This window comes from Ascidia mentula, chromosome 9, assembly GCF_947561715.1.
Source record: "Ascidia mentula chromosome 9, kaAscMent1.1, whole genome shotgun sequence".
In the NCBI taxonomy this organism is placed as follows: domain Eukaryota; kingdom Metazoa; phylum Chordata; class Ascidiacea; order Phlebobranchia; family Ascidiidae; genus Ascidia; species Ascidia mentula.
Window position 1 is genome coordinate 1,079,697 of NC_138574.1, and position 26,856 is coordinate 1,106,552.

The 26,856-nt window shown below is 36.9% G+C and overlaps 4 protein-coding genes across 5 annotated transcripts; 3 read left to right on the forward strand and 1 right to left on the reverse strand.

Moving 5' to 3' along the window:
• The first annotated feature begins 1,481 nt into the window (after nucleotides 1-1,481).
• Nucleotides 1,482-2,730, forward strand: LOC145913829 (eukaryotic translation initiation factor 1-like). Its single transcript, XM_083001588.1, has 4 exons — nucleotides 1,482-1,641; nucleotides 1,855-2,012; nucleotides 2,259-2,360; nucleotides 2,487-2,730. Exons 1-4 carry the CDS (start codon nucleotides 1,608-1,610, stop codon nucleotides 2,529-2,531), a joined length of 339 nt encoding a protein of 112 aa, XP_082857714.1. The 5' UTR covers nucleotides 1,482-1,607; the 3' UTR covers nucleotides 2,532-2,730.
• A 1,284-nt stretch (nucleotides 2,731-4,014) lies between these two features.
• Nucleotides 4,015-6,051, forward strand: LOC145913324 (IST1 homolog). The gene has a single exon (XM_083000943.1). It carries the CDS (start codon nucleotides 4,152-4,154, stop codon nucleotides 5,334-5,336), a length of 1,185 nt encoding a protein of 394 aa, XP_082857069.1. The 5' UTR covers nucleotides 4,015-4,151; the 3' UTR covers nucleotides 5,337-6,051.
• A 3,001-nt stretch (nucleotides 6,052-9,052) lies between these two features.
• LOC145914341 (ubiquitin-conjugating enzyme E2 E1-like) lies at nucleotides 9,053-12,683 on the forward strand. Its single transcript, XM_083002162.1, has 6 exons — nucleotides 9,053-9,225; nucleotides 9,483-9,643; nucleotides 9,754-9,804; nucleotides 10,429-10,561; nucleotides 11,014-11,161; nucleotides 12,116-12,683. The coding sequence occupies exons 1-6, from the start codon at nucleotides 9,076-9,078 to the stop codon at nucleotides 12,211-12,213; spliced, it is 741 nt and encodes a 246-aa protein (XP_082858288.1). The 5' UTR covers nucleotides 9,053-9,075; the 3' UTR covers nucleotides 12,214-12,683.
• A 231-nt stretch (nucleotides 12,684-12,914) lies between these two features.
• Nucleotides 12,915-23,854, reverse strand: LOC145914340 (von Willebrand factor A domain-containing protein 3A-like). Of its 2 annotated transcripts, XM_083002160.1 has the most exons (32): nucleotides 23,723-23,854; nucleotides 23,232-23,364; nucleotides 22,821-22,945; nucleotides 22,483-22,554; nucleotides 22,198-22,252; nucleotides 21,883-21,984; nucleotides 21,490-21,596; nucleotides 20,869-20,994; nucleotides 20,475-20,664; nucleotides 19,988-20,104; nucleotides 19,641-19,802; nucleotides 19,201-19,281; nucleotides 19,055-19,135; nucleotides 18,711-18,805; nucleotides 18,372-18,491; nucleotides 18,168-18,242; nucleotides 17,789-17,933; nucleotides 17,611-17,697; nucleotides 17,446-17,557; nucleotides 17,030-17,172; nucleotides 16,822-16,920; nucleotides 16,685-16,760; nucleotides 16,288-16,484; nucleotides 16,001-16,156; nucleotides 15,460-15,606; nucleotides 15,123-15,229; nucleotides 14,540-14,684; nucleotides 14,085-14,233; nucleotides 13,640-13,766; nucleotides 13,340-13,437; nucleotides 13,044-13,176; nucleotides 12,915-12,996 (listed from the first exon to the last, which is right to left on the reverse strand). In XM_083002160.1, exons 1-31 carry the CDS (start codon nucleotides 23,767-23,769, stop codon nucleotides 13,077-13,079), a joined length of 3,576 nt encoding a protein of 1,191 aa, XP_082858286.1. In that variant the 5' UTR covers nucleotides 23,770-23,854; the 3' UTR covers nucleotides 12,915-12,996; nucleotides 13,044-13,076. The 2 variants fall into 2 exon arrangements, with proteins under 2 accessions (XP_082858286.1, XP_082858285.1); XM_083002159.1 differs by having other exon boundaries at nucleotides 12,950-13,176.
• Nucleotides 23,855-26,856: the final 3,002 nt, after the last annotated feature.

Genomic DNA, 26,856 nt, shown 5'->3' on the forward strand with positions numbered 1-26,856 from the left:
ATGAACTTTCATTTTTTCGCTAAGATCTCTGTGTCAGTTTGTGACCTTTCGTTTAATCAATATTCCAAAGCTTGTTGTTAAGGTGCTTAAGGTTTACCAATCTCTAAAAATTCAGCCCCCTCAGTTAAACTGGACATAAGAGAAACTTTCTATTACCCCAACTTTTTATAAAATATTTTCGTCGCCATGTAACTTTACACATGGTGTCCGATTTTAGTCTCCAACATATGTTTTGCAGACCTTGTTGGTTTGTTGCAGAGTTGTTTGTTTGTCGCCTCACTGCTTGTTATCACACAAACGCTGTGTATAGAGGTTAGAACGCTCTTTGTTTGTTGAATATTTTACGTGAAAAACAATTGTTGTTGAGGCAAATATTTTGATTGTGTATTGTTGTGTGTATTTTTGTCGCACTATGTCAAATTCCAATGAAACATTCGTTAAAATTATAAAGTATTTATAAATCGCCTATGGCAGTTCGCTAGTAGTAAGCGTGGGTATAGACCCATATCCCAAACTGATAAACATGTTTGTAATGTGCCATTTTTGTGATATCATGTATGTCTCTAATTATGGATTCATAATTTGATTAAAGTTCTGCTTGTGATCATGTAGGCTAAATCGAGAAAGAAATATTTTATTTAGGTAAATTTAGTTTATAAAATATAAAGAATTACAGCACTGGGTAACACTTATTTGTTGTATAAGGATTCCAAGGAAACACACACTAATTTAAAGCACTAAGGTACCTGAGGAAAATCACCAACACTTATACGGAGCTAAGTAAAGGAAATAATTTGAGTAAGCTCGATGTATTTTCCTCAGATGTCATTGACCTATTTCGTAAGCTCTATCTTTGTTTGACATTTCCCTCAAATTAATTCCATTACCTATCTCTGTAAATTGGTGTTTGTGATTTTCCTCATAAATTAGGGTTGTCCCAGTCTGCAGAATATGGCAGTTCCCAACGAGATCTCGGGCGTGCAAGACTAAATCTTTTTGTGTGCGCACGTGCATGACCTCTAAACCCGCGTGCAACGAAAGCAATAAAACGTCTTTCTGTTAATTGTTTCCTGTTTAGACATTCGCCTGCAGAAAAATTTTCGTGTGCAGTCAGAAAATTATGTCGTGCAAATGAAAAATGTTGAGAAAAAACTTGTGCAGCTGCCATACTCTGCAGACTAGGGGTTGTCCGCCTCCACTAGTTCTCATTACTACAGTTTGGTTGGACTATGACCCTTTTGCCCAACCAAAAGGCCAGGCAAAGACTTTGTGGTGCCTGTATAATTACTGTTATCCATTAGGCACCAAATAAGGTGCAACCATCTGGAGACAACAAGCCAAGCAAAAGCTAAATCACAAAAAACTATGTTCAGAAAATTATCTGTGTGTGGAGCAGTAGTAATGTAACTATTGTGAAGCTTGAACATGATTCACAGAAAAACTATTTTATGCATGAACAAAATTCTGTGTTGATAAGATAGCTTTTGTTGATGAATAATTTTTTATTTAGCAGGTAGATTTGTGGTCAATTTCATCTGTAGGACTTTGTGTTTTCACCTATTTCCAAGTTCAATTGCTGCAAGAGTGAACAACTTTAAGATTTCCGCATGAGTGATAACGTTCTTAATCTGCAAAATTTTGGTGCGTGTTCGGTAATGTATACACTATAAAACAGATAACAATAAAAACTAGTAGAATAAATATAAATACTGGACATATGTGTGTGTGTTCTGCTTATTTTATTGAATAAAAGTACACAAAGGGGTTACGGTCATAAAGTCTATGACTCAAGTACCACCATTTGAGCATACGCCTTGTTTTTTCTTCTTGTGTGTGATTATCTTTGTTTTTTAGATCCTTTTGCTGATGCAAGCAAAGGGAATGATCAAGGAAGTCAGGGTAGCGTGATCCACATCCGCATCCAGCAACGTAACGGGAGGAAAACACTGACCACAGTACAGGGGATATCAGATGATTATGACAAAAAGAAAATTGTGAGAGCTTGTAAAAAGGTATGTTTTGAAATATTTTTTGACTATGCAAAAAATATACACATTCATTTGTAGGTAGAGCTTTTGTAAATGTCCTGACTTCTCCTTGTTATGCAGAACTTATTTAATAATCACATATTTAAATTTTTGTATTGATTGATTTGACTACAACAATGACTAGTCATGGAATATTTTATTTTTCCCATTTGCCTTGAAAACATTCTGTTCTTTTTGTTTTTTTAATTAAATATTTAACTTTTTTTCCAGGAGTTTGCTTGCAATGGAACAGTGGTAGACCACTCAGAATATGGCGAGGTTCTGCAGTTGCAGGGTGATCAGCGACAGAATATCTCACAGTTTCTGATCAATGTACGTTTGTTTTAATTTGAGATAAAGGATTACTGTCTTTGCACAAACCCTGTTTTTTTATTGTCCAAATTAAATAAATATATCTTACTTTTTGTTTAATGCCTCATCAGAATTTGTTTTTTTCAGGTTGGTCTTGCCAAAAAAGATCAAGTGAAAATCCACGGGTTTTAGGTGTCTGCTTTTACAAATTGTGTGTGTAATTATCAAGCATTTTTCAATACAATGATTTGATTAAACTCTTTAATGACCTTTTTTCTTGCTATGATGGGTGGTATTGTTTTCGCCAAGCACAATTTATTGCCTGTTTTTTTTTTGTGCTCGTCCATCTCTTATAGAAAAAGTAGTATGGAAACATGACAAAGTTGTTTAACTGTTGTGAGAAAGAAAAGCAGTGATCCATGACTGGGTAAATTCATGGATATGTTGAGGAGGTGCCAACGCAGGAAAAATTGGGATTCATCCGAATATTGAATGACGTCATAATTTCCATAATGGTCGTAAGAAACATATATGTTCAACTGCAAAGAACTGTTCAAATATTCGCGGCGACGACCTGAACCCGCTTTGTCTTACTTGTCCGTTACATTTTCTTGTGTTTGTTTGCTGTTTTTACGAATTGTTTGTTGCTGGAAGGCGATAAAACCAAACAGCAGTGCGCCATTCCTTCGAAGGTAAAGCATGGTAAATGTTGGATTTGCAGCGAACAACGTAGTAGGTGGCGCTGCAATTTATTCACTGCTAATTATTAGTCTTTACGATGTCTGTATTCGGATTCGGTCGTACAAGTCCCGAACATGGGCTAGAGCACTGTTCCTTAACCTTTTTTGGATCACGAACCCCGAAAACATTCTTTGAAAAGCCACGGACCCCTTTGCAAGAAACACATTGCAAATGTCGAAAAATTAAAATTCGTCGAAAGCGAACCTTATGGACAGAGGAAAATACGTGGATTTTCGGAATAATTGTATTTCGTTTCATGGACCCCTTAATATGCATCTTCTCGGACCCCTTGGGGGTTCATGGACCCCAGGTTAAGAACCCCTGGGCTAGGGCCTTATTAACCAAGAAATATCATTACCATAGAAATTTGCACAGGGTATTGGGCATGTTCACTAAAATGGTCTGATTAGCAAAGGATTACAAACTACCACGCAGCATTTAACAACATGTAAACAGTTTAATCAGAACAATCAAAAAGTAAACGAATAGCTGCTCACACGCTGTTACCCAATGGTCCATCTTGTATTATTAAGATGCTCATACGTATACAGGTTATATTTTCCGAAGTACTAGTTATAAAGATCAGCCTCATTCAAATTATCGCTGTTAACAACTTCTAATAACAGAAGACGATTTGCATCATGTGATTCGCGTCATATTCACGTGACGTGACGTCATGCGCATCATATGCTTGGGCACAGGATGGAGTGTGTGATTGTGAATCAGCTCCAAAGCAAGCTTCGTATTCACATAAACAGTGCACTTGTAGTCCAGTACTCTACTTCAAACTATGTTTCAAGGCGTATATGTTACGCGCAGTTAGGTAGGGTGGAAATTTATGCTAGGTAAAGTATTAGTGAAATAATAAAAATGCGCAATTTTTATAAGTTTATTGCAAGCGGTTCTAATGGTATTATCATTGTATGTTTCTTCAGTACTGATAACCATTTTTAAGAAATTTAACATACAGACAGTATCCATACATAGGAGTTGTATTTATTTGAGCTATGTGTATAATATTTCTAAAATTTATAGCTTTTTAAGACAAAGTTGCTGTCAGGAAATATAAAAATGTTTGGACCACGCTTTAACGAGCAAAAATTGAAGGTGAATCTGGGGTTGGTGCAAACCCGCCTTAAACTTATGGAAAAGAAAAAGACCGATCAAGCACTGAGAGCCCGTCCAGAGATCGCTGATTACGTGAGAAATGCAAAAATAGACAGAGCGCGAGTTCGTGTGGAGCACATCATACGAGAAGACTACTTGGTTGAAGCAATGGAACTTGTTGAAATGTATGCCGATTTGCTTGCTGGTCGCATTGGTTTGATGAAAAGGTCAAAAGTGCTTGAAGAAAGTCTTAAAACACCAATTTCAACACTAATTTGGGCAGGCCCCAGACTGAGCCAATACTGCCAAGAACTTACTGTTGTTCAAAACATGCTTGGTGCATATTATGGGAAGAAATATGTGGAGGCATGCATGTCAAATCAAGTTGGCACTGTATGTGAGCGTGTCATGAACAAAATGGATCCTTCACCACCGAAGAAGATACTTGTGGAGCGGTATCTGATTGAGATCTGCAAAGCTTCAAATGTTGAATTTACTCCTGATCCTAGAGTCATGGAAGAGGAATTGGATAGAGACCGACCACAAGTTGACACAGATTTCATGGATTTCAACAAGGACTTTCCAACTGGAGGAGGAGGAGGTGGTGGTGGAGGTGGCTACCCAGGTGGAAGTGGTGGCGGATATTCTGGTGGTGGAGGAGGAGGTAGTGGTGGTGGTGGTGGAGGTAGTGGTGGACAAATGGACCCGATCCCATCATTCAGTTATGCAGCTGCTGCATCCGCACCCTTTTCTCCCCAACAACAAGCACCATACAACCCAGCTCCTGTACAACCCAACAATTTACCGCCATACTCTGCCACCGATCCAAACCAGCAGGAAGAGACCAAACAAGCTCCTCCACTTCCACAGAAAGATCCTGCTGCATATGGAAAAGTTGATATGGCAAATGAACCTGGGGTTACACCATCTTTGCCGAGCTACAATGACTCACTAGAAGCCCCTGGAAGTAGCAGACCAGTAGCAGCCCCACGTGGGGCATCACCAGGTATTCCTAACTTGCCTTCAGTACCCACTAGTTTCCCTTCGGGCCCTGACTCCGGCTCCAATGGTGGGCCGCCAGATAAGAGTGATGAGGTAGATTTTGACGATCTCTCACGCAGATTTGAAAACCTGAGGAAAAAAACATAAAGATATACTGAAGAAAAATATTGAACCACTTGTTGCCATTGCAAAGGTACAAGGTCAACACTTTAGATTCCCTGCTGCTTGTTAAGATCCTGTCAGTGCTTTTTTGTGACCAAGACATTAACACTTTTACTTTTTTGATTTATATGCAGTTTCATATGATGTACTTGTACTCTTGCTAAAAATGTGATAAAGGATTTACATTTCTCACAACAAAGAAAGAACTTTAAATTGACTGTTAATGTAAGGGCTGTGCTATTGCAACAAGATTTATTCTGCGAAGAACATATGCTCATTATGAATTTTGGTTCCAACAGCATGTGGTTTCTTCAGTTCATGTTTAGGAACATTTATTAAGTGCATACAAATTAATTGATTCCTGTTTTACGTATTACAATGTCTGTACATAATGTGTTTAATTATTTCCAGTTGTACTCGCCATAACAACTCCCAACTTTGCCTTCTGTATTGGAAAACCACTGAATATAAATATAATTTTAAAATCCAACAAAATAAATGCAATTTGTTGTTAAAACGATAAAATTTGAATAGTGACCATGTACTGTAGGTGACTGCCTGAGTCAGATTGAGGACAATTGTTTGTTTTGCACTTAAAAGTCTTGTTTTATATTTCAAGTTTCAATTTTTAGTTGTGTTTTAGCGTTGAACGTAGTGAAGCAGTACATATTTTCTTGGTACTTTTGTCTTGTATCAAAATTGCCTTGTTTGGAAATATTGTGGAAGGAGCGACTGAATATAAACATAAAGGATTTTTTTCACAAGAAAACTAATTAGTTCCAGAGAGGTTGAGCTGGAAACGTAAACAGTCAGAAAGGTCGTCGGAATCAACACGTTGGTGATCAAACAACCACGTTGCTTAGTTAGCAGCTTGTTACTTTTGCGAGAGAAAAACTATTTATTCAACATGTTTGACAGTCGTTGCTGGAATGGGGTCGGCCGAAATGATGAAACCAAACACAAACAACGTTGATTTGCTTGCCTTCTGATCCATTTGACCGACCACGGTCGCCTTCCAGCAACCTCTCTTACCATTTCACTCACTTAAAGAAATGTTGATTGAAAACGCTACATATTCCGCAAATAAGCAAAGTGGCAATTTTGACCCTTGCGGCACATAATAACTAGTTGCAAGCAACATATTGGTTAAATATGCAGCGTGCTGATTCAGACGAATTATGACCCTTATGGTCACCTACATTGAAACAACTTGGCACTAATTGAAGGGCGCACAACTTTTTTTATTAATGCAGGGAGCATCACACAGACTTTATTTCATCAACGGTCAACTTCGCATTTACTTATGCCTAAAAAAAGTGTAATGAAATGTTATATTTAACAATTTTTTTTACCTAAAAATACATGAGCTTATTCTATTTGATAACAAAGAATGAACAATTTCACAAGCTGTTAAGTTTCGAACAATGCACGACCGACGATGCAATGTTTTGGAAAGCATGTGTATACGACCGTATAGCCTAATAGGCATCCGCGGCCACACTAGGCCGTGCGCCCGCAGGTTGTGCGCTCCTGAGCTAATTCGTCACCCATTATGTAGCTTGATTACATAGAATAGCCACAAACAGCAAAAGGGTAAAAAGCCATATATGTTTCGTAAGCACGTGTTGTGTAACATGATACATTGTGTAAAAAATCTTACAAAAGCAGATCTTGGATTGATTGTGCAAGCATATATACGTCTTTCATGTAAAAGCTGCATCTATGGTTCGTGTATTTTTGCAGCCTCAATTTGCTGCCTCAATTTGCTGCTATATCAGACTTTTGAGTCTACTTTGCGTGTTTTACAATAAGTTACTAATTTAACTCCGTTGGCAGACTTACTGCGGGGAATTCGGGAATTTGTTGCAAATATAGCCTAAACACAGAGGTTGCGATACCTGGCGGAAATTAAAATTAGGCTCTTGACTTCAGTGCGCCAGCAGTGACAGAGCGACTCTTTAGTGCCTTTGGAGGTCCAAGTGGTGTTAGTTAATTAGTTAAGTCCTGGATGCGAATGGCCAAACACTGCATTTATCGTAAAGTACGAGAAAACAGATCTGTCTCCCAGATGGCCACCGTAGTTCTGCAGGAAAGCTTTTAAATAGGTCTGCATCCTTCATTCCGTGTGCTGTTTGGCTTAGAGCGGACCCAAGTCAAAACACACAACGTCAATACCGGTCATAACACAGCAAAGTAAATTTATTTTTTTGCAAATGAAAATATTCGAATTTTACGTGAGCACTCAACTTAAATGCTCATCACGTCATTCAAAAATAAAGCGTTTTGACTTTCTAACTAACTTATCCAACGACACACGTACGTGAACCCAAGGTCAAAAAGCGGATTCAGGCCGATCGCCCCATATATTATGTTACGGCACAAATAATTTTTGCAGTGAGACAGACGGGTTTATCCAAGATTGACTTTCATCACTAGCGTGCTTGTCTGGCGTATGTATAGCTATCGACCTGTCTAACAACCAAATATCGCCACATGCGTCACAATGTGCCCCACTAGAGAAAATTTCGGTATTCACAAATGTTTTTAGATGACGATTTTAATTTTTTTTGTTTGTATACCTGGGTATCAGATGACTGTTGTTATTAACTTGAATGGGACGTCGTTCCTTTCGTGGACATGTGCAAGTGAGAGTGTGGTATAATTGCTGTGAAGGGGGCTATAAAACAAAAGAAGTTTATCAGAAAACTTTATGTAAAAAAACCTTGCTTCTGTTTCCTTTACTACAGAGCGGCATTACTTTTCAAACGAGATGATCAGAGTTTTTAAGGTTTAAAATTACCATTCTGTGCTATGTGGCCTACTTGTAGGATACTTGCCGGCTATATCACGTTGTGCATGCATTTTAGTCGGACCGCACATTACAAAACGTGATTCAAACTCCGCGAATATCGAATTTTCAAGCAAATACACTGCTTGATAAGTCCACTCATTAATTAAACATATCGGGTGTACGTTATATAACCGGTCAATAGCATTGTTCTTCAATGCGGGGCTGCATTCCGAGTACAGAAGATAGTAAACTTGTGATTGCATTTTGAATAAAACTATCGCTGTTAATTTTTTACTTAGCGTCGAAAACCTCAATTGATTGAAGCCACATGAACAAAGCCGACAGTTCGTACGATTTACGCAAGCTGCTTTTCTCGTTAGTCTTGTGGTCAAACCTTTAAGTGCTCGCGTGCTGCTAAAATCGCGTTTGCCGTCTGTTTCGTAACAGAATGAGCGCTGCTGCTTTGTCTGTCTGAATTTACGTTGAGAGGATTTTGTTTATGTTTTACCGAAACTATATATTTTGTATTTTCTATGGTCGTAGCCTCCTCTTTATAAAGTTTTGCTTAATCTCGGCGGTGATTTGTGAACTATACGAAGTCATTTGTGATTGACGGTAGAACAATTACATCGAAACTTTCATAACTACAGTAATGCTAATTAAAAATGCATTAAGAACTGCAGTGATTATTTCAAGTTTTATTTAACATAACGTGATTAAACCGTGCTAATGTATGCGTTGTTTCACCAACGTGTATACCTTAATTGTATGCCTTGTAGTAATGTAAATTGTAAATACAAAGCAATAATAAAACAAGATATGTGTTCGTGTTTGACCAAGCTGATTCTCAATCTAGTACCCAAACATAGCAGTAACAGCAACAAGCACTAATGTATTTTTTAACAGAGTTACATAGAAGATATAGCATCCACAATGTCTGTGTCAAGTGAGGCACCATGCAATTCCAGTAATATTCCGAAACAAACTGAAAACATCAACGGCCACAGTGAAACTGTGGAATCGAAGAAAGAAGTCATCCAAGTCCCTCCCCCATCTGTTGATTCTGAGGCAAATGAAACAGAGGTGTTACAAAAAGACCACTATCTCCTTTCTTGTTTGTTATTGAATACAATATACTTGCTATGTATATACGAAGTTGGCTTGAAATTACCAGTGTTGTTTTAAGACATGACATTTTGTAAGACATAATTATTTTTTAAATACATGTGTGACTATTATGGCTTTTTTAAACTATTTCAGTCCGACAATAATGGTTGAACATTATTTCCTATAGCAGAATGTTTTGTGACTTTTGTTCAAACAAATGTTTTTTACTGCAGTCAAAACCAGAAAGCTCTTCTTTGCACGGCGATAGTTCGAATTCAACAGAATCCAAAAAGAAAACCAAAGTGGAACGAGAGAAAAGGGCCAAGGAAATTGCCTCAGCATCAAAACTATGGTTGTCCAAGTCCCCAAGGGGTTTAACTTCCAGTGCTAAAAGGTGTGTATTCTTTCCTATCCACTTCTCACACAAGTTTGCAATTATCTTTATGTAAATCTTCCAATATCTCCCTGTTATTCTGTTGTATAAGCAGCAATTTCTATTTATAGACTACAGAAAGAGCTGGCTGAAATTACACTGGATCCTCCACCTAATTGCAGGTAACCTTATAATGCATTGTTATTAATTCATAGACCATGGGATAATTAATATATATTACCTTGCAACAATTCACTGTTTTGCTTGAAACTTGAGGTTTTGTATTTGTAACTCTGCATTAGTATTTTGTTTTCATAACTATGGGGTGATGGGTGTGATTAGTTTATTTTTAGCCATTTACATATGCTCAGTAAAATCATCTTTTAAATAAAAGTTTTGTATATTGCTAAAGTTACTCAGACAACATACATAAATATACGATGTATGTACTAAGTTTTGTTGACTCGGTAAACATTAAATGTGGGTATTCCGTGTTTAGTGTTTGCTGTAAACGTATATCAATGTCGTGGTGCAAGCTCATCATGCCATGCTTGCACGCGGAACACCATTCACATCCTGTACATAATTTGCATATTGTTTGTTCATATTCATGCCCATTTACTTTATTCAAACTAATTTTGTTGTCTATGTATGATTTTAAATAAAACAATTAATTTTTTTAAATTCATCTGAATTTTTTTATTAGTAATGTTTAACAACATGCTACATTATAATGTTATTTTCAAGTAATTCAAGTATATAAGTTGTTGGCATGAAATAGAAGAGTAAAAAAAATCACCCTACAGTGCAGGTCCAAAAGGTGACAACCTCTACGAGTGGGTTTCGACCATTCTTGGACCTCCAGGGTCAGTTTATGAAGGTGGCGTATTTTTCCTCGACATTACTTTCACCACAGAATACCCCTTCAAGCCACCAAAGGTCAGAACTGTTCTATTATTGATGCAAATGTCCTTACATAATATAGAAAATTGATGATTAATTACAGACATTACATAATTAACAATTAAATGTTTATGTATTTCTTGCTAAATCACTTTAACATCAAGCAATAAACATCTTATGTAATTGTAATTGTCAACACAAGAGTTGTGTTCGCTTCAAACATTTCTCGAATTGCCAGGGGGTGTTTGCCCTTCTGTACACTTGTCTGTTTCACACGGGGTTGTGGTTGGACTGAACTTTTGGTGCCTGGAAATATTTTTATTGGGAAACATAATCACAAAGCAATCACCTACTCAACATTTTGATTTTAAAACTTTTTCAATTTGTTTAAAATGTGAAATTTGTGTTACATAAACCTGTGTGGACATGACAATGCACAACATTGACTATTTATTTTTGTAATAATAAACTTGTACTTTATGCCTCAGGTGACATTCAGAACAAGAATCTATCACTGCAACATTAATAGCCAGGGTGTTATATGTCTTGATATCCTCAAGGACAACTGGAGTCCAGCTTTGACCGTCTCAAAAGTCTTGCTCTCAATTTGTTCTTTACTTTCCGATTGCAATCCATGTAAGTTCACCTTCATGTAATTAAATTTTAACTGCTTTTGTAAAAAACCCTAAACTGTTTGTTTTACAAGGTCGCATCCTACCCATGATCAGTAACTGTGTATACGCAAAAGAGCCAATAATGTTTTTTCTTGTGAGCTGTAGACAGGGGAACTGTTTCAAATTGATAGGTCTCGTCAGTGCAGCAATGACCTGTTAGTGGCCCTGTCTGCTGCTCACTATAAAAAAAATGATCAGTGTCGTCTTTAAAAGTGGCAAAATATATCTTTCACCTACATCAAACGATATTTTTTTCTTGATAAATTCTGTTACCAAGTTATGGTTGGCCATAAAGTTAACAGAAGAGTCTGATAATACGACAATGTAGACTTCAATTAAACATACTCTTAAACAGCTTTTAAATCAAAAAATATAAAGAGACAATTTTTAGTATGACGTCTTTTTAAATTTACAACTTGTTGAATTACTAACAACCATAGTTTCTCAAGGATTGTCAATATTTTTGTGTTAAGTGGAAGTCTAGTGCTTCTAATCTTCTACGTGTCCTGAATTCATTTAAATTAAGTTTTCTACTAGCGGCCACATGTATTATTAAATAAAAGCCCTAAATTTAGCTGTAAATAAAAGCCCTGAATATCTGGCAAATTGTAACTTTTTACAAAGTACATTTCGCAAACTGTAGTTTTTTTTATTCTTTAGTTGAACAGAATATGACTTCTAAGCCAGTGTTTGTAATTTGTCAGGCTAGAATATTAACAGTAATAAATGCAAACTATTTCCATTCACCAATTCCTGCCAAATGATGTGTGAATCAGGTTAAGTGGTTTAGTTTTCAGATATTTAATACCAACATGTGGATAAAGTCTAATTTTTTTTGCCAATTTGTATGATGCAAACACTTTCTGTATCTGACAGGGATAATTTTGCTCTGCATTAATTTTGTTGTACTTTACAGCTGACCCTCTGGTAGCGAGCATTGCAACCCAGTATTTGACTCACAGACAAGAACATGACCGGCTTTCAAGACTTTGGACCAAAAAATATGCCACATAGAGATCATGTTTGAACAGACGGTCAAAATGTAAATGACAAAACCAATGTTCACATGTGAATGACTGGAACAATGGACAGGGTCTGATTCAATTCAGCTTGAAACAATAATTTTTCACCAAATAATACTTGGGAAACTTGAGGGTGGGATATCATGCACAGAAGATGCTGACTGCAGTTTGTAAGTTCATTAATCATAAAATGCAATTCCTTTTCTTTGAGATATGATGTGTTTTTCATTAATTTCTTGCCATTCTTTGTTGTTTTCAAACGCCACAGTGGCAACTTCACCATTTCCTGCACATTATTTCCAAACGGCAAATGTTACACTTTCAGGATTGTTGTTTAATTTTTTGTGTCAAAGTCACACACACACAAATGGCTTGTGATAAGTAGGCGGTACTTCTGACTGCTTGCAATCTTACTGTGTTTTTGTTTCCTTGTAAGCCTGCGATATTCTACGCACTATGTGCAGTAAAAACATGTGTTTGTAATAAAATGCAAGTTTTGGTGGGTATCTTGTATTCATGAAACCATTGTTTTCAATCAATTCATGGGTTATTTTCTTCACTCATTTCTACACTGACTGGCATTTAATTGCTGGGTAAGTTAATATACAACACAAGTTCCTTATCATATTATCACAATGTTAAGCCCAGTCTCTGCCTTGCTTTTTCCAACTATTGGACTTCTGTATTACACCGAAAGAGAAATTCTATTACACATAACCTACAGCAGTACATGATCATTTACACAAAAAGCCAACACGAGCACAGTGTGACGAGAAACAGTTGAAAAAAATATGAAGGGCTCTGCAAAACCACTCAACCATGAAGAGGAACAATTCAGTTTCTACCAATCACAATTCATGGAAGAAAAGGTTTGCTCGAAATCATTTTGCTTTCCGTTCCACTCTCTGGCTCTAATTCAACCCTTGTTTGATCTTTGTGTTGTCGTATCACATCCCTGTGAGATAAATATGGTCAGAGTATGATTATTTGATGTGTAACTGTAAAAATATTGTTTCTGTAACTGCTTGGAATTTAGATCTTCTTTTTGAAAAGATTGTCAAAAGCAATGGAAAAAATTGTTTCTAATAGAAATTATTGGTTGCAAAGTTGAGTCTCACCTGAAGTGTCGGGCTTGTGTCAAGAACTTTCTCCCCTTTGTAATTTCAATATTTAATTTTCGAAGGTCGTCGCCTTCAAATGATGGAAGGTTGGGATCCTGCAATGACATAATTCAATAAAATATTTTTCACCTCAAAAAATTGTTACATGTAATATTTTTACGATCTGACCAACTTTGTGCATGTTTGTCTATGTTAAAATTTGACAACACTATTTTCTGTCACCGTCTCATTAATTAGCATTGGATCTGTTGTCTCAGCACAACTGCATTTCACTTTTCACATTAGTTTATTTCTTACATCTTCATCCAAGCAACCATCTTCCATCATCCTGTGTGCGGCAAAATGAGCATCTGCTTCTCCATGTGATCGGTGGAATCTTCCTTCCGTTGATGAAGCCAACTTCTTCAGGAAGTCATTTGCAACTCTTAAATAAGAAATAATTTCCTATAATTTGAACAAATTTAACTGCAGAAGTGGTTCAACAAGGGATGCCATATCTTTAACGTTGGTTATACATACACTTTATTACGTCTACACAGATGAGGGCGTAACAGTTGGTTGACGATATGCACACAAGCAAAAAAGTTAATAATCATCAGCGAACAGGAGCATGAACAATTGTTACCTAACTGGATTTGTTTCATACATTTTTGTAAATTTTTTTATTATGAAGGAAAGCTTCGGAAAAAAGGGAAGCTTCGGACATCTATAATCCAAATTTAATTGGATTTTTTTAGCACACCTGTCATCACAGTTGAACGAGATTGTGTGAATGGGAAGTTTGGATTTGTTGAATTCCTCAGCCCTTTCCAGTGTCAATTTAACGCTTGTGTCAGGCTTGCCATCACTCATCAGATAAATTGCCTCTGCATCTTTATCTTGGAGTGCAACCTGTCATGTATTGAATATGTGATGATTGTAAAAAGGTGTATTTTTTGCCGAGTTTGTTTGTGATTTAAACCTGTTTAACAAGCCTTCTAGGAATATTGCTGAATATTGATTATAATTACAGTAAATAGAACAATACCCATAAATGCAATCAACAACATTTATTTTAACAATACTGTGAACATGTAAGCATGGAAAAACATTTTCTCTACTAGTTTTTTTTTATTGTCCAGTGAGACTTGATCCTTGTCATATACTCCACTTCAAAGTTATCCTCAAACACCAACAATAAATGGCAAGTATACACACCTCCAAAGCATCAAGTGTGGCAGTGCCACCATGTGGTTTAAGTGAAGACACCCACTGCACTGCATCATGGCATGTTGTCTCGTTTGCTTCAGTGATATTCTCCTGCCAACTATTGGTTGTGTTTGAAAACGACACCAGGTTGAATCTGTGGTTGTAAAGATTGTTGTGGATTATTTTGTTGGTAATTTTGAACATCAACATTGCTATGGCACTTAGCCCAGGAATTGTGTGTTTTTGACAAACACCATCGCCAGGCTCATTGGCAAAACAAGTCCCAGAAACTGAGAGCAAGATTTTCTGTTTGTTTTTGTTTTTTATATTTGTCCGGTGTCAGGCATTCAGCTCAATTAGCAATAATTTTGCTTTTATTATATACAAGAAGGCTTAGCAAATGTTTAAACCCCCTTACTATAATTTATTACTTATAATTTATTAAATAAAATCCCACAAAGTTGCAATTCACGAAAATTTATGTCTTGTTTAAAATGTTTGAGAAAACTTACAGGTTTTATCACTTTCCAATTGTTGAATTTACCAAATGTTTAATAATCTCAGGTTCAGTGTTAAGGTGAGGTAAACTTACGCTATTTTGTTGGCATTCAATTGTTCCCAGATTAGTGAAGTCATTTCCTTCTTTAATTCATCCATGTAGAAACTCATCGAACCAGATATATCAATCAAAATCACAACCTGTTGAAACACATTTGTATAAATTTATTTCAAATAATGATTGGTTAAAATGACCTATTTGCTCTTCAGTTTGTTTATGCAGTGGATTCTTAAAACTGTTTTATTAAGTGGCCCCATTTCAAGAAAGAACTTTCGATGCAACCCCATTAAAAATGCAGTCACGTACCATTGATTGAGACGCCCTGGTTTGTATTCATTTACCCAAGAATGTTGGATCTGTTATAACTCACATTATCTTCCAGTATATTTCCAAACAATCTCCTGCTACCAGATAACAACCACTGCATTCTTTTTAAGTATCTTCGTATGGTGGTTGTGACATGGAGTTCATATTCGTCCATCTCACTTTCCTGCATGTCTATGTGTCTAACTTCACCCTGGGAAACATGAACAACTTTAACTTGGGTACAAATTGCTTCTGGAGGGATGTAGTAATAGTGGGACATAAGCAAATAAAATCAGTTTGGATAGAGATTTGCCCAAACGCCAATCCTGGATGGTTGAAGTTCACTAGAAATCTGCAACATGCTTTGCAAGATGAGTATTACAAGTTTGCAAATGTCATGGTACTGTGTAAATAATGCAAGTGTGTTTTCATATTGGTTTTGTGCATTGGCTATTGCTTGGTATATTGCACTTAAAACCACTTCAAATTGCATTGCCAAGTTTTTCAAACACTAAAAGTCAGGTTGTTTTACTGAAATACCCCCAAATTGTTTAAACAGAAGAGTTTTGCAACAAGATTATTAAACTTTGGTATTTAATCCTTACATCAACTTCCACACTTGGAAAAATGGAGCAGAACCACTTGGATGTGACAGTTGAGGTGGCAGATTTTACTTTAGCCTTCTCGTGAATGCAAACTGGGCCGGAGACATATCTGTTCAGGTTGAGTTTCAGCTTGTTGAGACCATACTTCCTCAGCCACTGCAAAAAAAAAATATTTGAAGAAAAAAAAACGTAACACTCTAAATTATAGAAAACTTTTTTTGCAAAAATACTGTTTATTTCATGGTTTTAACTGTTATATGGATTTTTAGATTTACAACAAGACTTGCCTGTTTGGTGCTGATGCGCTCTTCAATTTGTGGGAAAATTGGTTCAGGAACTGATTTTCTCACACTTTTCTGCTTGGGATATTTTTTGTACACGACGCCGACGTTATTCTTGTCCTCGACGTAGAATGGTTGCTGTTGGGATTTGGGCGACTTCTTGCTTTTGTTCCCTTCCGAAGTTGAAGGTGAACCGTAAGGTGCTAAGGATTAAAAAAATTAATGAAAACGATTTATATTTTGTGTGAAAAATTATTACACACAATAAGTAATGGCACTGATAAAACCTTCAAAGTTATTCAGTAAATTTATAAAAAACCAAAACAGGTAAAGGTTTTCCACATATGTTGATATAGACACAAATACAGATTACAATCTCAAATTTCAGACACAACAAACTCACCTGAAGGCAAAGGGGCTTTTTTTGAAGGGACTTTCCAAGCAAGTGCCTTAGGTGATTCCCCTTCAGAATGCATGTTCTGAAACAAAATCCACCCAATGTTAAAGGTCAAAACTTAAACGCGTAATTCAAACATCCACCATTCTTGCTCTGCTCAGTGCTGTTGGTCTCGGTTCAATAAATTCCACTGGTTTTGGTGTTTCTGGCCTCTTCTTTCTCGTTGGAGCATCGCACAACATCTGGAAAAGTTTTGAAAAATTTTCATTACGATTGTTTTGAGGGAATGTTGCTGGGCAACCAACAGTGTTGCTAGGCAACTAACAGAGTTTATTATCTGCATGAACTCACCAACTGTTTCATGGCCATCTGCTCCCTTCTCAGTCCATCTCTTTCCTTGACAGCGTCGACAAGATCTGAACACCGCTTGGAATAGTAAATTGCTCGGTCCATCTCGCATGTAAGTGATATTATGTCATCACTTTCGACTATGCCTGCGTTAAACCATAGATGTAAGTTACTGCTTTCTGCATTGATATTACATGACATAGTGCTGCTGTTGCTGCCATGATTGTTTTGATTGTTTTGAAAGTATACAGCTCTCAATGATTAACATGGCTCTTTTGCTCATATAACCCTCCAATGTCTGCCGTTTGGGGAGGCATTTTTATTTGAACTCTTACTAGTGAGTCTATATCCTATTATATATATTACATTTGTGACATGATTGCCACAAAGATGGGATTGCATTAAATTTTATTGCTTACCTGATTCTCTGAACCAATGAAATCTTCCACCACTGCAATGTGCCAAGTTCCTTAGATAATCTGCAGTCTGAGGGAGAGTCGCATATCGACTCGGCAGTTCCTCGTCAGAAAGCTGCATTGAGTGTGAAATATCAACAATATATTGACATTTATTTTAGAACTTACCGTGTAATCATCAATACTGAACAAATCACAGTGAATTCTCAAGTCTGAACCAATACATGTCTCACTCACGAATGAACAAACAACATCCTGCAAGATATTAAACAGTGCAAATTTTTTTACGCTTATCATCTATATTACACGTCATTTATATGATTTTTTCATTAGATATTGAACTCACCTCTTCTTGGTCTGGGATTCCACTTGTAAAGAGGTAGAGACCTTGTGGGCCTCCATAATCCTTCATGTCTTCTTCATTTTCAATAGCAGCCCGGAATGCAGATAGCAAATTCCTACTTCCGCAAGCCTCCAGATTCTGAACCCAACTGTAAACAAACAACGTTGAAAACTTTAATGTGCAATTCTTGTATCTCACTTAATAGAAGTATCTTGGATGTCATTATAACATAATAAGACCATATACAATATTTGTCATATTTTCTGCTAACCATGCCTACATCTATAACCCTATAAAACTTCGTACAAATGCTTACATCACTTCCAAATTATATGAAAGGCTCGAATACATTTTTTGCACACACCAGCACATCCTGACTTACCACCATGCTGCTTGTAAATTATCAGGTGATGGTTTTACCATATGAGGTTTCCACATCTTCGGGTGGCTTCCAAATCTATTACAACACCAATGACATTATCTTAAAATCAGATACATTGTAATCTTATTTGGTGAAAACTCTCAATAAACTAGGCTCAGAATTTTCACTTATTTTTTATATTTGGTTGCATCATGTGTGACTAACGCGATAATGTTGAATGCCTGTTTGTTTGCGATCTGTTGTTCCATCATTATTCTCAGTGAGTGTTGAATGTGAATGATGTAAGACTTGTTGGAAATGGAAGTGTCGATCAGGATGATAATGCTGTCATGCAAAAGTTGAATGTTAATGGAACGTGAATGCAAAATAATTACACATCAACCATACTGTAACAACTGTTCTCATCCAAACAAGTTTTCTTGCCAGATGAGCTTTAAATTATTGAATAGTATGCCTGGCAGCATCAGAAACAAACTGTTCTCATCAGACCTAAGTCCTAATCAACTATTTATTTAGGTTTTGGTATTGCTATTTTTTCCCAACCGTTTTTCGCAGATCGTTCCCCAAATTCTTCTGCTTCCCGACGCAAGCCATTCAACCCTTTTTTCAAATGCCTTCACTGCAGCCCCAAGTTGTTTCTGTTATGAACAAAAATCACTTAAACAATGGCTGTTTAATGTGTGGTATAAACTTGATAGTTTTGAGACACGTTGGTCTTTTGCAACACATATATGGAAGGATTCAATATTCCAAATTGTGTTAAATTTTATAGTTATAACAGCAATTGTTACAAATAATAACAACAAACTATTTCTGCACAGGGTGATTGGAGTCAAAAACAGACTGTACCAAGTAAACCAGGCTTCAAAATAAAACTTAACTCCCACCTGGTACTCATAAAGCATTGCAACATCCACATGTACATTCTTCACACTGCCATCATGCCACTCAAACTGCTGCATTGCTTGCTGTGGAAAGCAGTATTGATATGTTACTGTGTTGAGTGCAGGTAGCCAAAACATTCATTTAATACCTCGTGTATTTTGGAGCCGACAGATTTTCTCAGGATTGGAATAAAATCTTGTACTGGGTCGAAAGCATTCGGGGCAAGAATCTGCAGGAATCACATTGTTGGTATGTTCATATACATTTTATTCGACAAACAATTGCGTGATAGAAGATATCAGCATAGGTGTAAATTAAGTTGGAAAATAACCCTAAAACACTTGCAAAATATTTGATAATAAATGCCATTGAGGTTTGTTGCACTTGAGATAAAAACAGTTGTGTTTGAAATGTCTTCATGAAGTTATCTTGGAAATAAGTAGTTCTGACATTTGTTTCTAATCAGTACTAAAACTGTTTATATTTTATCTGATGATTTTGTCCTAAATTTAAAAATAAATCTAATTCTAAAGTGAAAATTGGTGTTAATTAGTTGGTATATTGTACCTACATTTTGGTGGAACTTACCTGAAACAGGTTTAAGTTTCGTGCCTTGAGTCCGTTCTCCCCGAGCCATTCGTTTGATGTTGAAGGATGGAAGTTTGGGGTTTCGATACTTAGAGGTCGGTGGTGGTTTGGAGGTCGAGGAAGAAATCGTGCGGTCGACAATCTGTTCACTTCCGTGGAAATCTATTTATGGAGTAAATATGGTGTCATTTGAATTATTTTGAACTTTTCTATTTTTTTAACCAGGTTACTTGTCACAACACTTTGTGATTGTAATTTTAAACAATAGTTTTAGAAGGCAACCAGAGAAAAGCAAATGCAGTCTGTTACCCTTTTTAATAAAAATAATTTCACCAAACTGCATGTACCTCGTTTTCAATGCTTATTAGAGCATCTCCCAACATCCCGGTTCTCATTTGTTTGATTTTGGAAATAATGTCGATGGCACGCTGAGCTTCACGAAGTAACAGCTGGATGTCAAAACTCTAAAAATGTATAACCCAGTTATATGTATCCATCGGATCGACGTTGACTAGCAAGTAACAAAAAGTGGAAAAATTCTGTGTCTGGCTGGTTTACAGCTATGTTAGAATTGCCAGTAGCACTGATGAGACCTTGTAGGTAGAAACAGTGTGCATTTTATTCTACAGCTCAATGTATAATCTGTCACAATCGTAACAAAATCTAACCATTGCAAAGTATGTCCTTTTTTACAGACTATTATTTTCTACTAGTCATAAGGCATTTTTTTGCATTTATTGAAGAGATCAATCAGTTAAAGTCTTACTAAACAAGATTTATGACTTGACAAAGCTCATTTTGGATCCAGAAAGACAATATGTTCAAATCGTGCACCTTATAAACCTCTCTGTCATCTGATGAGTTGTAACAGTGATATCTTCCATTGGAAGACTCAGCAAGTTTTCGAAGTGTTTCATGAGTCATGTGGTTACTGGTGTCGTAAGCTACAGCATGAATGGGGAGATTTCTTCCAAGTAAACATTGCTGTATATAATCAAACAGCACGTTTGAAGTCTGATCAGGGCTGTAATAAACAAAGAATGTCAATTCTTGACAAAAAACAACTATTTTAACAGAAAAAAAAGTTCAATCAAAAATGAAGAGGACTCTTTAGCTTTATTGATGAAAAAAAAACTTCGAACAGACCAAGAAGTAACAATGCTATCATTACACACTTGGTCTGTTGTATTATAATAATGCCATTAAAAAAAGTTAAAAAACGTCATACCAATTTCCAAGGATGATGAGGATGGAATTTAGCCTTTTGATTTTCAGAATCCTTTTGAAAGCTTTAAGCAGATTGCAGCCTCCGGAAGGATGGAGACCGCGAATGAAATCTTTTGCTTCTTCCAGTCTGTAATGAACAATGCTTTAGTTTTCCAAATATATAGATTTTAAGATTGACTTGAGCATAATGCAGTCTTTTGATACAGGGTTTCCCAAAAGCGATTATGTGGAATTTAATTTTGTGAGCTTTTGTGAGCATAAATCTAGGTTGTGTTTTTTAGTTGCTGTTTTTTAGTTTGGTAAATCCTGTTTTAGTTCATACGTAGACTGATAACGCACATTCGCTACAGTGAACATTTGGTGGATTTTGCCTGTTTAGACAAAAAGTCTCTCAATATTTGTTTGGTACATTTCTATTCTTGTAGAATTGAGAATATACCACAACACAATCTTGCCAAGTATGGTCACAAATAGACATGGCAACAGTTATGTTAAAGTTGTTTAATAGTTGGGTTCAATAGTTGGTAATTACTGCTGAAAAGCCAGTGAAAATTTGTTTAAAACTTTACCCGGTCCAACCAGAATCTTATGAGTTGAACAAACATTGTTAAGGTTCTCTTACATTCTGATGTTAACATCCCTTGCATGATTCCAAAGATTTTCTGTTTCTGACCCAAAACTAAGGAGATAGAGTGACTTTTTGTGTTGGAGTTGCTCATCTATCAGATACTAAACATAAAAATATTATCTGTAAACTGCAGAATCCACACCAGTGAGAAGACGCATAAAAACAAATCAAACCTTGAAAATATTATTTGTTTGGTTTGAAAAAAATAACACAAGATGTGACCCACAAATGATAGTTAAAGATCAATGCTTGAATGCAATGTATAGTTGGACATTTTTTTGATTTTTTGTAAATTTTGGAGTTCTTGTGAAAAAAAATTATCAGAAACTACCAGAACATTTCACACACTGTGAATTTACATTTTTATAAATAAAACTTGCTACTCACCAGCAATGATTGTTGAAAATCTTGAAGGCGACCGAACCCAGTGTTTGCATCAGATGAATCGATCAGAACACCGACTCTGTCTCCTTTCACTAATCCAAATAACTAAACAAACACGCAGATCATTTGTACCAAATCCAAATTTATTTAACATTATCAATTTATGCTGTTATCAAAAAAATTCAAGCTTAATTAATGAAAATAGAAAAACTAAACAAACATGGCTTTAAATAAAAACAAAACCTATATTAAAAGTTGTTTTTAACTATATTGGACTTGGCAAGCTGATAATATGTGTTTTACAATCTTAATCTTTACCTTTTTGCTCCCTTCCAAAAGCCATTTTACTCTCTTGTGATATTGCTCAATTGCACTGAAAACAAACAACCAACTTAAAAATATTATCAACAAGGTGCTTACAGTTGTACATTGTAAATATTATGAACAACTTAAAACCAGTGCTTCAAAAGGTTAAACAATAAAGGGGCTTTAGTTAACCATCAAGATCATGCTTATCATTAGCTGCACTGTTGAAGTTAATTGGTCGAAACAATGTGTATCGTCCGCATCTCAAAGATAGTTTGATTTAAAAAAATGACTCACACATTTAACTTGTATTCAATTTCTGTTATCACAGTTGCATCAAACACTAAGTGTTTTCCTTCCCCTGCTTTCCTGGAACAGAAAAATAAAACAATCGATTTGATTTTTGAATTTGTCCGTCTGGCAAAAAAATTAACATATATTTTGTTAATCCACATTAATTTTAATTACATTTGTTCTAAAATTACTGTGTCTGGCAGCAATAGCAGTATTAAATTTGATTTTATGCTGCAAAATATGAACTTTAATGTATTTCAAAAAAGGTATCCCACCCCATATATTGTCACACAAATTTGTGCAGAATACTAAAAAATATGTACTTGCTCATGGTGTACTACCTGACTTGTTTTCCTTTCTGCAGCAAATCTTTTAAAGTCAACTTTTGGTGTTGAATGCTGTGGTTACCCAACCATTCCTCAGAAGTTTGCTTCTTGTTTGGGACGGCACTGAATTCTTTAGCTTTCTGAGCACAAATTATGTTTAAATTATGAAGCAACATAAAACCTTCACGACTTAATCAAAATCATTCCTCTGGCACTTAAGTTTCTGAAGAACCCTGAGGAAGTCTTGCCGGATGGCAGACGAAATGCTTGAGCTCTTCTGGCGAAAAAGCTTTTTGTGAGAATTGTTTAATTGAATAAACGTTATTCCTGGCAGTAAATTCCAAATTAAACTTGTTTGGTTGTTGAAGCAATCCCAGGTCTCACTGAATTGCTTGCAATACAAGCAAAACTTAATTAGTGACCAACCTGTAAGTCCAGAGTCTGGTTTACATGGGTCACGATAAGATCTGATTGAGGAACGATCGATAATCTGTCCAAAGAGTCCATTTTCCAAGCACGTCGTTTTCCAAAATGCTTTCCATCATCACATTGACTTGATCTAAAAACAGACAGAATAAACTGAATATTAGAGTTCGTAATTTGGATAGAGGATATATTTGCAATGAACAGTAATTTTGCCAACTAGTATTTTTTATATTTTATTGCATTAGTTCCACAAATGTACATGAATATCTAAAAATTTTGGTCCAGAAAAGTTGGACCAAAGCATACTGTGCCACTTCTAGAGATAGCTTATAGATTCTGAATATTGGGTGCATTGCGCATAGGCCAATTTCAGTTTCTATAAGTCATATGTTTAGGCACTTTACCACTACAGAAAAAGTATTCGGTTTTTACTGCATATATTTTGATGTAACATGACTAAATTTTATATCACAGAAACAAAAAATTCTTACATGTCAGCCCCATTTAGGAATTGGTCGTTGTCCAAAATTTCTTCCATTATATACCTCTAAATACACAACATGTACATAGGTATTGAGATCCAGTTTACAAGCAAAACAAAACAGCTGAATTACACTAATGCTAAAACAGAGCAATACAGTGGCAATAAACAAGCATATGCACCTTAAATTCCAACAACAATAAGATTGAAAAAAATTTTAGAAATAGTTTGAAACAGTTATTTTTACTCGGAAACTGAATTAAAGAAGTATTAACGCGTTTCAATACAAGTGTTGCAAAATCAAGTTCATTAACAGACCCGGAAAAATTATTCACAAAATAGAAAAAAATCCGTATCTATAAACAAATATTATTGTTAATTGTAGCGGTTGTTAGAAAACACACTCCATGTGAGCACAGCGACATCAAATATATTGACTACGTTTCTTGTTCAATATCGCAATACTACAAGAAAGTGGCTAGTGGTAATTAAGCAACGAACACATAACTGAAGCGGAAACACGTAATATAATCCCTCAAAAAATGTAGCCTGTATTTATAATATCGTAAATTAAACCACCATATATTCTAATTTGCAATCATTGGATTTTATCCAGGCAATGACCATCCGGGTTCCTTGCCTTTGCCTTCGCAAGATAACCAAGATTTGAAATCCGGCGCGGCAAAATGTTGAAATAATGACGATATTTACAGGTGAGTTAATACTGCATCGCTGACAAATGAAGTCTGACGATCTACTATGTGAGGACGAGGTTGTGTAAGTGGACTTGGTTGAAATAGTCATTAGCGGGTTTTATACCCAGACTCGCCGATCAAATTGAGCCAAGGCTGAACGTTTTATTTCGTACAATCAAAGTGAACATTATGTGTGAATTGCACCAAAGTAAGAATGCGAATCCTTCATCAAAAACAAACGTACACACAGAGTCGATATATGCCCTATGTGTAAGGGCAACTGTACGCCGACCGGAAGAGTTACAAACTCTCATGTAATTTTGCCTGGCCGGGTTTTGCGTGGTTGATGCAAACCGAGCGGTGTACGCAGAATCGATATCGCACTACTATGTGTTGTGTGGTAGTGGTGTTTGTTTTCGCGCGGCGAAGCAAGCAAGTCGATTTGATGGGATGAGATGTTGCATAGTGTGTGGTGTGGCAAAGTCGCGGGTGACGCGGATGCGAACCTACCGTTCGAACACTTGGTGGAGGAAGCCAAGTTTCGATAAATTGTTGGTCTGCTCCTGTGGTCGAAACGACTGGCAAGCAATGGAAGGATTGCGGCATCGCAACAGCAATTCTATTGCAAAAATTTCATGCTTGTCGCTCGAAGGCGCAAAATCAGCACTTTTGATCGATCGGATGCCCACAAATCGAATCGGAAGTTTGGTCTGAAGTTGAAAAAACAGCCTCAGATTCGTCATTCGAGCTGCTTCGTGGGCATCCGATCGACTAAAAGTGCTCGATTTTGTGTTTTCGCGAGTTTGTTTCTTCTTTTTTTTGGCAAAATTGGATCGACTCTGTGTGTTCACAATCTCCTTTACAGCATGTTTTTCCCGACAAAAATTTGTTTCTTCGTCTAGCGCCTGCTCTTGTAGAGTGGCGGTGGACAGAGAGTCGATATTGTACTAGTGTAAAGGGCAAGTCGTCGGGTTGTGAAGGGGGTCGATATTATTGTGTATTTCAAACTTTTTTAACCTGGACCGAGCGATGTGAACAGAGTCGATACTAAACTACATTGAGAGAACGCGCGGCTGGTGTTTGATCTGCATTTGCAGAAAGTGAATTCTGATCAGTTTCGTTCTTGTCGATCGAACAGAATCAAGCCAACGTTAATGACTATTTCCTAAATGCCGCAAAACGTACATACAGAGTCGATATCTGCCTTATGTGGAGGGGCAACTGTACGCCGACCGTGTGAGTTACAAACTTTCATGTAATTTTGCCTGGCCTTGTTTTGCTTGGTTTATGCAAACCGAGTGGTGTACGCAGATTCGATATCGCACCACTATGAGTAGGGTGGTAGTGGTGTTTGTTTTCGCGCGGCGACGCAAGCAAGTCGATTTGATGGGATGAGATGATGCATAGGGGGCGATGTGACAATGTGACAAAGTGGCGGGTGACGCGGATGCGAACCTACCGTCCGAACAGTTGGTGAAGGAAGCCAAGTTTCGATAAGTCGGTTGTTGGTGTGCTCCTGTGGTCGGAACGACTGACAAGCAATGGAAGGGTTGCGGCATCGCAACAGCAATTCCATTGTGAAAAATTAAAACTTGTCGCTCGAAGGCGCAAAATCAGCACTTTTGGTCGATCGGATGCCAAAAACTCGACTCGAAAGTTGGATCTCAAGCTGAATTATTAGCCTCAGATTCCTCATTCGAAGCGAAATATGGGCATCCAATCGACAAAAAATGCCCGATTTTGTGTTTTCGGGCGTTTTATTTTTTGGGCAAAATTGGACCGACTCTGTGTGCACACAGCCGCCTGCTCTTGTAGAGTGGCGGTGGACAGAGAGTCGATATTGTACTAGTGTAAGGGGCAAGTCATTGCGTTGTGAAGGGATCGATATTAGTGTGTATCGTTTTGTGAAAAGTTGACGATGGTGAATTTCAAACTTAGAGAACCTGGACCGAGCGGTGTGAACAGAGTCGATAATAAACTACATTGGGAGAACGCGCGGATGGTGTTTGGTCAGCATTTGCAGCAAAGGCAGCAGTGCGCTTGACTTGAAGCAAAACGTGCGAACAGAGTCAATATTGCACTACTATGATGATGGCCATCATTGTGGTTTGCGTCTGAAGGTTGCCCAGAGGGTTCTGAACCAAACGTACACACAGAGTCGATATCTGCCCTATGTGGAGGGGCAACTGTACGCCGACCGTGTGAGTTACAAACTTTCATGTAATTTTGCCTGGCCATGTTTTGCGTGGTTGGTGCAAACCGAGCGGTGTACGCAGAATCGATATCGCACTACTATGAGAGATGTGGTCGTGGTGCGCGGCGAAGCAAGCAATGTGTGATAGTGGGATAGTGAGTGGTGTGGTGAAGTCGTGGGTGACGCGGATGCGAACCTACCGTCCGAACACTTGGTGGAGGAAGCCGAGTTTGGATAAGTTGGTTATTGGTCTGC